At 34.4% G+C, this 12,585-nt stretch overlaps 1 protein-coding gene across 1 annotated transcript in view; it reads right to left on the reverse strand.

The window, feature by feature from the left end:
- Nucleotides 1-12,157, reverse strand: part of LOC123546501 (SH3 and PX domain-containing protein 2A-like) — a 50,078-nt gene extending 37,921 nt beyond the window's left edge. Inside the window, exons 1-2 of the mRNA XM_045332837.2 lie at nt 12,001-12,157; nt 10,333-10,413 (exon numbers count right to left, since the gene is read on the reverse strand). Of these exons, the coding sequence (XP_045188772.2) occupies nt 10,333-10,413; nt 12,001-12,069 (150 nt within the window). The 5' untranslated portion in view covers nt 12,070-12,157. The remainder of the gene's footprint in view (nt 1-10,332; nt 10,414-12,000) is intronic.
- Nucleotides 12,158-12,585: the final 428 nt, after the last annotated feature.

Raw genomic sequence — 12,585 nt, forward strand, 5'->3', positions numbered from 1 at the left:
TTAAAGTAGACACCCCTTTTCACTTTTAAAATAAAATGAATGCGTATGTCTGTAAAACGTTTAAGGTGAAATTCTTAAGTATACTTCAGGGGAAGTAACCCAAACAACATTGAATGATCAATAAATAAATCATATTTGAAATTATACTCAAAAGGCTTGTACTTAGACAGTCATCTATTCTTTTGAACTGTCTGACATTCTGAAGTACTTATTTTTGCCTTTAGAACATAAACATGCAGTTTCAAAACAAGATATCGTAACTACTTAAAAGCTTTCATCAAACATGCATACAAACAAGAAGTGATAACCTGAAAAAAATGTAAATAGGAGATACCAGAGAAATATCTTCAGTGTCTTTTTAAAACTGCAAAACTTCAAACTTATGTCATTTTTTTCACACATTTTAAAATATCAACCTAATCAAAACTAGATTATCATTTTCAATATCAATAATTATTGCTGTCTGTTTGTAAAAATTGACAGATTGTGAAAGTTAACTTTGGTATAAACTAATTAAAATATGAATCATTTTTTTGAAGTTATTCCTTTTAAGTACAAACACAATGATTCAAAAGGAATGAAACATCCTAGATGACTTTGACATGAAATGAACATTTTACAAAAATTTTTGTTTTGTTGGGTTTAACATCGCAACAACACAATTCAGGTCATATTGCGAGTTTCTAGCTTTGATGGTGGAGGAAGACCATAGATGTCCCTCTGTGGATTCATTCATTATAGGTGGGCACCTGGGTAGAACCACCAACCTTCCGTAAGCCAGCTGGATGGCTTCCTCACATGAAGAATTCAACGCCCCGAGTGAGGCTCGAACCAACATTGATGAGGGGAAAGTGATTTTAAGTCAGCAACCTCAACCATTTGCCCATGGAGGCCCCTACAAAGGTTTTTACATAATACACTTTAATACCAGGATTCTCAATTCTTTTGTAATAATTCTGAATGTTCAATATACATTTTATAACAATACGTATTCAATTCAGTGTTAATTTCAAATATTCATATGTTTCACGCTAACTGTGAGCATACAGCTTTAGAAAAATGTTTGTGGTTTCTATCTACTGGCTTTACATCTCATAGTAAAAATACGAAAATATTTAAAAGAATAGGTGACTACAGAAATCACAATGAAATATAAAGTGCGTACAGGTGAATATTCTCAAAAATTTGGTCAAAACCGATCACTTTATCATGTAAATAAGGCTAATAATTGAGCTGTATAAACAAAATAACCATTTGTTATACATTAATGGGACATGATTGTTTGTTTATTTCCTTTTTATAGTGTATTATTGCAGGGGTTAGAAATAATCGGCCCAATTAATGATTCAGCACGACAATAAGTTATATTATTATTGTTGACAAGATAGCTATAGGATGAGACATACTTGAGAGGTTATGATCATGCATGGTAAGATGCATGATTAAACTTGACCAACATTTATGCATGTATTAATGAGAACCAGGAAGATATTGCTTCATTGTACAAAGTTCAGGAGATGTTTTCAACCACAATAATCACTTTTATATCCCCCTTGCATACCCATACTGAATAACCTACTGTCATCAATTCGGATAGAAATAAAACTTTTTAAAACTATTATTGGGCTTGTTTTCTTGAAGCAGTTTCAAACACACTGACATAATTTAGGTCATATGGTGATTTTTCCAGCTTTCTGATGTTGAAGGAAGACTCAAGCTACCTCCCCCCCCCCCCACACACACACACAAGACATTGTTTCTGGCATTGGCAGGTACTTAGGTAACACTATTGATATAATTATTATAAATTAAATTGTTCCGCTCTTTTCTTTTGTAAAAAAAACTAGTTTTTTAGTGGCAGTACACATTAATACAGTGTTTAGCCTGTTCTTTATTTTATATAAAAGTTATCACCCCTTTTTCTTTTTCTTTTTCAGTAGTAGCGATATAGTTTTTTAGGGGAATATAAATCTCTGAAAATCTGATGCTAGAAAATGTCGAAAAACTGTTATAAAGTAAGCGGATTTTATATAAGAAAACTACAGTTTGTATACAACCTGCTGAATTCACTCCTTTTCTTTTTTTCAATGTCCCTTTCCGAGACAAAATTATTACGCCGCCATTTTTTCCTAGCATGCCATAATTTTTATGGACATGCCGATTCCGATAAACTGCTACACATACATACTGGAACGCCGTAGAGTAAAAGAAAACACGATGCTATTGAGAAAGGCCACGAGAAAAGGAAGATAGATGAGCAGTATTTATATTTACTACATGTGACTAGACCTACGGAGGCTTATATGAGCCGTGCCATGAGAAAACCAACATAGTGGGTTTGCGACCAGCATGGATCCAGACCAGCCTGCGCATCCGCGCAGTCTGGTCAGGATCCATGCTGTTCGCTAACAGTTTCTCCAATTCCAATAGGCTTTGAAAGCGAACGGCATGGATCCTGACCAGACTGCGCGGATGCGCAGGCTGGTCTGGATCCATGCTGGTCGCAAACCCACTATGTTGGTTTTCTCATGGCATGGCTCATATTTGGTTTGGAAGTGATCAGCTTATATACCTTGCAATGCCGAGCAAAATACAATTTCACAAGACCTTTACAGTGAAAAATAAACTAATACAATTGATTTTTAAAGATACAACATCTAATTTAATGTTGTTGTTTTTTTGTTATGTGCCCCATGTCAGGCTGGGCACTGAACTGAAAACATATTCCTTTTTCATACCTCATCAATCTTTCAATAACATTAAAGGTGGTCAATCACATTTGAGCAACATTTTCTGACATTTTTTCAGTGTTCATTATTATATTTTGTTAGAGATTTATTTAAGGAACAAAACAACCCATTACATAGAGTTAGATCGCTATTAGAAATGTATAATTTATAACAGTTGATAAAATTTTGTAATTGTCTCCCTTTTATACAAAAATGTTGATTATTTCTTTTGATGTCAATATAATTTCTAGTCTTACATATATTGGAATATTTTAACTACCAGGAACAAAAGGAAAGTTGTAGCTTCAGAATAAATATATTCATTCTATCTTGGTTGCGCAACCAAAATAGACAAAGGGAGGTAATAATAATTTTATAAACTTGCATTTCTAATGAATTTTCGCAAAATATGTACTTGTCAATGAAAATCTTTGGCAACTTTAATAGAATAGTGCTTATATTTATATCATTCCTCAGGCAAAATGTGTTTATTAACCCTTAGCCTGCTGGCGGCAAGTGTTTCTGCCTTTGCGACCAGTGCAGACCAAGATCAGCCTGTACATCCGTGCAGTCTGATCATGGTCTGCACTGTTCGCTATTCAGTCAGTATCTTTTTGGTAAGCACCCCTTTTAACAGTTAATGGCACTGTCCAAATTGAAAGATGGACAAGTTCATTATAGAAATTTAGCAGGGTAAGGGTTAAATTTATACTTATGCTAAAATAATGCTTTATTAGTTGGGCAACCAGGATAGGAAAATTAAAGTTTAAAAATAGTTTGAGTGAAAATCTGATGTGTATTTAGAACTCTGTGAACACAAATAAATGTAAATGAGCTGCTGTTTAAGTTTTTAAAAAAAATCCATTAGTTGCTCAAAATCTGATTTAATGCAAAATCAAAAGAACCTATGTTAAATCTGCAGTGTGCACCAGTGTAAACAAATTTTATGTCTTACATTGAGTACCAATTTCTTGTTTCAATCAGCTCAAAATTCTTACATCTGTTTTAAATTAGAAAGTAGAGAATATACATCATAATTTTACATGCACGAAACGGCCCAGGTGCTCTTCCTTTAGTTATTACTTCCAACATTATGATATATGAATCACATCCTTATAAACTGTCATACACATGACTTTCAATTTTCAAATTTCTTTATTTCTGCAGTTATCACTTTTGTGACCTTTCCACAAAAAAAAAAAAAAAAAAAAAAAAAAAACTACGACTTTTCAACTGTTTTCTGTACAGTTCCAAAATAACTCTCAAACAACTACACATTTTTGATGGTTATAATAATGTCCGTAAACAATTCTAAGAAATATTAGTAGACAAATACCTGATCTAAATTCTTTGAAAATATATAACTACTCCAATTTTGTTTCTTTCACAAGTCAGTTCCTAGGTTCTGTTGCATTTCATCCATGCCATATAAGCTATGACTGATGAAAGAAGAGGGGATAATTCACGAGCTGTGACCTAAGGCAGGTGACTGCCCACAAACATCACCTGTCAGACTATCCTAATTAACCTATTGGTCCTTGATGACACACACTGACCAATGATATTGTCATTCAATTAGTATTGATAATAACTGTTAATAGTCAGTAATAATTGACAAGTAATTTGATAGATGATATTTTTATGTCATCGAAGATAATGAAATGCACATTATTTTTGTTATTTTACTATGTACATCAGTTACAGAAACTGCATGTTCTTGTACATCCTTAAATTCTACTGATAGTGTTTTATTAATATCATATCATGTTTAACCTTTACCCTGCTAAATTTCTATAATGAACTTGTCCATCTTTAATCAATTTGGACAGTACCATTAACCGTTAGAAGGAGTGCTTACCAAAAAGATACTGACTGAATAGTGAACAGTGCAGACCATGATCATACTGCACGGATGTGCAGGCTGACTTCGTCTGCACTGTTGGCAAAGGCAAAATCACTTGCCGCCAGCAGGCTAAGTGTTAAACATGGAGGAAGTTATGGTAGTGCCAGTATTTTGTAATTAGATTTAAAGGTAAAAGATTTTCAGTCAACACATTTTGAAAGAAAAAACTAACAACTGTCAAACCAATAAATTTCGAGGGCATGAAAATCTGTGGTTTTGCAAAAAATGTCTATTTCATGGCTCTATGAATTGGTGGATTTTCAACTTTTGAGTACAAAAGTATAAAATGAATGGAAATTTAATTTGATTTGCTGGTTGCAATTACATTTCATGGATTAATGCAACCATGAATATTACTGATTTAGAAGTATTTTTAACAATTCCTAGGAAGCACTTTGGACGGCATGGTTTCAAAACATGAATTGCCTACTGCAACCCATTTGTTCCAGAACAAATATTTTTAATGGAAAAAAAGAACCAGTTTATCTAAATTTAAGATTATTAAAAACTGCTGTTTTTTGTCATGTTGATGTTGACGAGTATTTTGTTGTCAAAATCTACAGGGTAGTTCTTCCTTATTTTATCCCTGAAAATTACTGCACTACATATATTAAAAGTTGTGTGTAAAGCCATCAGAAATTCTTTTCCTTATAAATTCTAACATAATAAATATGTCACAATAACGCTAAAGGTATAACCAGGAAATAAACAAAAATAAGCAACCCTTTCAGTTGACTATCTACTCTGTGGTTTTGTGGTGGCATGACTATAGTTCATACTTCCTAGTATTTACACATTTGATGTCAACTGTAAATTGTAATTATGTTCCTATCAGGCTTGCTGCTACTGGCTGAATTTGAAATTCTATCAAATATGTGAAATCTTGTTTATTTTTATAATAAATTATTACCACATGACAATATTAATATCATTACTGTCGTATGTCATGCCATTGCAACACAGGTGCCGAGAAAGAGTGCTATGATATTAAATTGTTTTACATAATATACATTTCAGAATAGAAATGATATAAACACATGGTTATTCACAAACTGAATTGATTATCAGGTATACAGAATAATTCTGTAGTCAATTTATACCTAAATATCTATGGGACATGTTACCTTTTATATCATCAAATGTCAGTCTCCTTGATCATGTTGATGTAATGTCAACCTACTTTTAGCTCTATAGATGTGCAAAGAAATAGTGCTTCAATATTTCATCCACTTGTTTTCATAAAAGTCATATTAGAATAGAAATAATAATTATAGCAGAATCATCAACATCCCAAATCAGTCATACACCAAGTAGTATAAAATTCACTCATGAAATTATGTTGTATTTAAATATATATAGAGGATATTTGTTTGTTTTGAGTGAATATGGAATATATCTCACGTAGCGCGAGTGAAAATGTGAAAATTTTCTCTCTTCGAGGTGAGATATATTCCATATTACTGAAAAACAAACAAATTTTCTTTTTATTTTATGCTCAATTACGTTGAGATGTGCATTTTGCAACTATTTTAATCTCAGCACGGGAAACAGACGCGCATAAACAGATATGACGTCAGACGTTCTGTGACGTTATAAAGACGCATGCAACATAAAGTTTCATTTTGTTTTATTTTTTGCTGCACAACGGTATGAAATTCTCTTTTAGTAAAATAATTTGAATCAAGAAATATACTATAAAGAACAAAGTGCGACTACATATTTCATCCTGTTTTAAGTAAATAATTTAAAATTCATACACAATGTAATGAGGGGGCGGAGCTATATCTCTCACAGTGTGAAAATATAGATTTCATATTTTCACAGTGTGAGTGATGAGATATAAAAATATTTAACTGATAGAATACAGTATTTCATTAGTTAGTATAAAATAAATTACAATGTTGTGTTATATATTACTTCTGACAGGATCTATCCTGTTCAAAAACAAGACTGTGCAGCACAGAGGGCAGACATGAGGTACTGGCAATTAACCTTTAACCTGCTAAATTTCTAAAATGGACTGGTCCATCTTTCAATTTGGGCAGTACCATTTATCAATTTGCATGGTGTTCACTGAAAATTAAATGATGATGCGAATACATTGCTGACCATGATCGGATGCAAGGATTGCAGCAGACTTGGTTGCAAGCACAAGGCAGAATATCACTGCGCCCGCAGTAAGTTAATGAGGTGGATGCATTATATTTACTAGATTGATAATATTCAATTCTAATATATGTTTAAATCATTAACATTAAACACGGCAATATCAACATAATGTCAACATATTTCACTCTATACAGGTGCCGAGTACTTTATATATAGCACATTTCAGGACCAACAGTATACAGGTAGTCATTTCAACAGGTACAAAAAAATGGTGGTTCAAGTAATATGCATGTCCAAAAATAAAACAGGCTCAGGAGGCAGGCAATGTCATTTTTTTTTAAATTTCTGTATGCTGATCTCATTCATTTTGTTTTATTGTATGTTTACTAATCATTTATTTTAAACTCCAGAACCTGTCCTACCTTGACTAACATGATTATGTTGTTGACGGCTGTGTCCACACTGGCAGAGTGACCAGTATGGCTTGTCTGCTGTCAGTTTGCGGGGTGGGTAGATAAATTAAATAAATTTTAAAAGTAGCATTTCTGAAAATTATGTGCTGACTAATGTGCCTATGTGGAGCTTCAACCAGTATCTCCAAACATCTGATCATAAATATATGGGTAAATCCTTTTACTATTTGGTGTTTTTAAGGTTAGATTTTACAGTGTGCGTAAAACGTAGTCAATTTAGAAACTGAATACTGTTTATCAACCTTTTTTACTAAATGAATCTAAAATACAGTTATAGAAACTGTTATAACAATTTTCTGCATACCTGTTACATGTTTGGCTTTTATTTTGTCAAAATCATGCCCCTTTTTACAAAGAAATTTTGTCAAAGTATTGATTTGCATGTATTGAGATTTCTCAGATTCTTGACTGAATGACTTCAAAGTCTAAAAGTGTTTGAAATCATGATCTGAAAAGTTTGACTAATATAACTGATACCTGAAGATCACGCTATCAAAAATATATACTTGCCAAATTATATCGTTTTGGAGGACCCTTGCATCAAACCTTGAAATATAATGTGGGGAATGTATTTCTTGAACAATCTGCTTGCATAATTTCCACTAAAACTGCACTAACAGCAATTCTTTGAACATACAGTTGAAATACCTTTAGAAGACATGTGTTTTTATAAATTTTACAACCTGAGTAGTCAGTTAAAGTAATGAACTCTTAAGTCGTCATGAAGAACGTGAAGTTGTTACATTTTTTGCCACGAAATAACTCATTTGAGGAGACAATTCGTTCCGAGGGAAGAAAACCTCATAAGTGAGGAGACAATTCGTTCCGAGGGAAGAAAACCTCATAAGCAGAATTATTCTGCAAGTCCAACACATTGTTAAAATACACATCAAGCAGCTCCAAAGGATGAGTGTGTTTCTGATGCAAATTCCTACAATTTATTATTTTGAAAAAACAATCAGGGATTACATGAAATAATAGGGCCACTTGAGTTATACCTAAACCATAGTATTTTTAGGTCTTACTGCCTAACGAAAAAGAACAACTTTAAGGTCGGAGTGTGACATAACTTGTGAATCTGTAACCAAATATGGCCATGTAATTTCTATCACCAAATTACCTATCAAGGATGTTTAAATGATATCTCACAAAATCTGTATTTATACATCTGTGTTACATATCAGATTGTTTGTATTCGAAGTTCAAAATATTTCCTGTTAAAATATTCAATTATATTAAAAAAAATATCATAATCAATGTCTTTCTTCATAATTATATTTTAGTTTAATGTTCAATTTTGTCCTGTAAACTGGATATTTGAAACACCTGAATACACTGCTTTAAATGCCTGCAGTTTGATACTTATTATAGACTACATGCATTACCAAAATAAAAAAAAGACAAGAAAACAACACATCTGGAACCATTTGCCACAGGCTCAGAGTAAGAAAATGTTTTGAAAATGCAACTGAACAACAGTGTGTAAGTGGAGCACACAAAAATAAAAACTAGTTTAACTAGAAAATGCTTTTGTAAAAAAGCGCATGTCTCCCCCAATGCAAAGTCCTATAGGCAAGAAGTCAATAGAGCTCAGGAGCGAAAGTCAAAGAGACACTGATGGTTGGCTGCAATAGGGATCATCTATTTGGCATGTCCAGTCATCCCGCTAAATTTCGACACTCTTGGCCTAGTGGCTCTCAAGTCACTGTTCCTGTGACCTTGACCTTTGATCAAGTGACCTCAAAATAAAAAGGGGTCATCTACTCTGCATGTCCAATCATCCTATTAAGTTTCAACATTGTAGGTCAAGTGGTTCTCAAGTTATTTCCAAAAAATGATTTTACATGAACAGGCCACTGTGATCTTGACTTTTAATAGACTGACCCCAAAATCAATAGGGGTCATCTACTCTGCATGTTCAATCATCCTATGAAGTTTCAACATTCTGGGTCAAGTGGTTCTCAAGTTATTGATCGGAACTGGTTATCAATGTTCAGGCACCTGTAACCTTGACCTTTAATGGAGTGACCCCAAAAACAATAGGGGTCATTTACTCTGCATGAACAATCATCCTATGAAGTTTCAACATTCTGGGTCGAGAGGTTCTCAAGTTACTGATTGGAAATGGTTTTCCATGTTCAGGCCCCTGTGGCCTTGACCTTTAACAGAGTGACCCTAAAATCGTTAGGGGTCATCTACCCTGCATGACCAATCATCCTATGAAGTTTCATCATTCTGGGTCAAGTGGTTCTCAAGTTAGTGACCGGAAATTGTTTTCAATGTTCAGGCCCCTGTGACCTTGACCTTTCACAGAGTGACCCCAAAATCGATAGGGGTCATCTACTCTGCATGACCAATCATCCTATTAAGTTTCAACATTCTGGGTCAAGTGGTTCTCAAGTTACTGACCGGAAATGGTTTTCAATGTTCAGGCCCCTGTGACCTTGACCTTTCATGGAGTGACCCCAAAATCAATAGGGGTCATCTACTCTTTATGACCAATCATCCTTTGAAGTTTCAACATTCTGGGTCAAGTGGTTCTCTAGTTACTGATCGGAAATGGTTTTCAATGTTCAGGCCCCTGTGACCTTGACCTTTGACGGAGTGACCCCAAAATCAATAGGGGTCATCTACTCTTCATGACCAATCATCCTATGAAGTTTCAACATTCTGGGTCAAGTGGTTCTCAAGTTATTGATCGGAAATGGTTTTCAATGTTCAGGCCCCTGTGACCTTGACCTTTGACGGAGTGACCCCAAAATCAATAGGGGTCATCTACTCTTCATGACCAATCATCCTATGAAGTTTCAACATTCTGGGTCAAGTGGTTCTCTAGTTATTGATCGGAAATGGTTTTCAATGTTCAGGCCCCTGTGACCTTGACCTTTGACGGAGTGACCCCAAAATCAATAGGGGTCGTCTACTCCAGCAGCCCTACAACCCTATGAAGTTTGAAGGTTCTAGGTCAAATGGTTCTCCAGTTATTGCTCGGAAATGAAGTGTGACGTACGGACGGACGGACGGACGGATGGACAGGGCAAAAACAATATGTCTCCTGGGGGAGACATAAATATATCTATGACGATAACTGAAAGTAGATTATCTGATCTGCACCCACCTGGAAGTCGAAGAACCTGCTGTACCTTCTGTAGATAACATTGGTGGACTGGTCCGACCAGGTGACATGCAGAATGTATACCTGAAAAAAAAATCATTCTACCTTCTTTTCTACCATTCTACAGATTATTCACAATATCTGGGCAAGTTTAAAAGAGTTGAAGACGGACTAAAGTCTTCTTTCCCTTTCCCTCAAACATTTGGGCCTTGGCTCTTCCACTATGACATTTATTGGAGTTCATCCGAAAATTGGCGCATGTATATCAGAGAAGCATCATCAATCATTTCAAGGTATATCACATGTAAAGTGTTTAAGTGTGTCATTTTTTTAAGCAAAGCACATAGAAAATTCGTGATGTTTAAATAAAACTGTATGCTTGCTTATGTTCCATTTTAAAGCAAATTTTAGACAATAATTTACCACTACAATATCATGTCACATTTGTGGACAAAGATGTTTTATGAAAACTAACAAAGATATTTTTAACAAGAGCTCCAATCAGAGAGGGCAGAAGTAATTTTTTGAGACGGGTGGTGGGTGTGGGAGGAGTAATGTGGATTGTTGAAAATTGCCAAGTAACTGTTGCACATTTGCTGATCACCAACTACTATATAATATATTCTAAGTCAATACTTTGAATAGTTTTCAATTTGTGCTCCAGACATGAAATATATGCAGAGTGATTTGACCTTTGAGATCAATTTGTGACCCACCTAAATGCCAAATTTAATGTCAATAACTTGAATGTTTAAGGCCTTAAAGTTTTGGTAATAAACATATGAAACAGCTGTCCAAATAGATATTCCAGGCATGTAATTTTTAATGTGAAAAATTGGGTTTAAATATGTATATGAAGCCTCCAAAGTTAGCAATGTGATTTGCATCGCTGGTTATAAACACATAGAAGGAAAACTTTCCACATTGTTTACAATCATAAGTGGGTTCTATGTGGAGGAGAGATACTGACCCAAGTCAAAATGATATTGACCCGAGTCAAAATTATCACAATATCGCAACGGGCGTACAATTAGTTGGACTATTTGTAGCGATACAACCCAGGTCATACGAACCAAGACTACGAAACAAGGTAGGGAGTGTACCAGTACACCATTTTTTAAGACTTTGGTAATATATGCTCTGACAGGGATCATATGCCCAACCTGCCTTATGCAAAGTGACCACTTTGACACCGAGTTATTGAGGCATTTAGTTCAAACTACATTAAACAGGATTGGAATAGACTGAAAGACAATATTGCATGTGCAGAAACAGCTGAGAGCTTTAAATCAGCTCTCACACATCGTTACTGAATGACACCACTCATCTCGACGCCTTATACCAAAAGTGGTCCTGGGTCATATACTCACAGATACAGATAAACTTGCACAGGGCCCCAGTTCATCAGGAAGTTAAATGGACAGTCTGTCACAGGTAGAAAATACTTAATTGAATAAAACTCTGAAAGGTTGCACAAAAACATTATTATCATTAATCTTTTATCAGTTGATCTAACACATATCTGCTGCCTATATTTTTTCATAAACATAATTTGATTTTATTGTAAACAAATGGTCATGTAAAATTGACCACATCCAAATTTTGGAAGGAAAAAATAACAACGACAATGTCGGCTTCAGAGCGAATGTCATTCAATATAAACATACTCACATAGTGCTTGCTTGGTATTTTTCGTTTCTCCACATCAACAACTTCAATATCCTCAATAGTTCTCCCCATTTTAATGTATTATCATGACTAATATTCACACACTTTCATTCCATCTTTTGTTTGTTGTAGTTTCTTAAGACAGACCGGTTCACCTCACTTAAAGCGACAAGGAGGATTTTGCGGCAAGGAGCAACATTAAGCGGAAAGGAGTTTTATTATAATATGCAACTGAAAAAAATAGCACTAAATAATTTGCTCAATACTCAAGAACCATTTCGAGGGCTTGGTGCAAAACTATTGTAAGTGTATATAAATAAAGAACAAGATACAATAGTTTTGCGCCAAGCCCTCGATTTTCTCTTTCAGACAAGTCTGAAATTAAAACGTTAAATGACTCTAAACTTATTCATTCTGATTTACAAAGTTGCTGGTAATTATAATTGAGAACAGGATTGGCTGATGCATTTCCATCCTGATAAATGTAACATCTTTACACAGAAAAAGAGTCCCATTCAGTTTAATTATAAACTTCACCATCATACTCTAGAAAAAGTTCAGTCATCAAAGTATCTAGGTGTAGCACTT

The sequence above is a fragment of the Mercenaria mercenaria genome, chromosome 9 (genome assembly GCF_021730395.1).
Source record: "Mercenaria mercenaria strain notata chromosome 9, MADL_Memer_1, whole genome shotgun sequence".
Classification (NCBI taxonomy): Eukaryota; Metazoa; Mollusca; class Bivalvia; order Venerida; family Veneridae; genus Mercenaria; species Mercenaria mercenaria.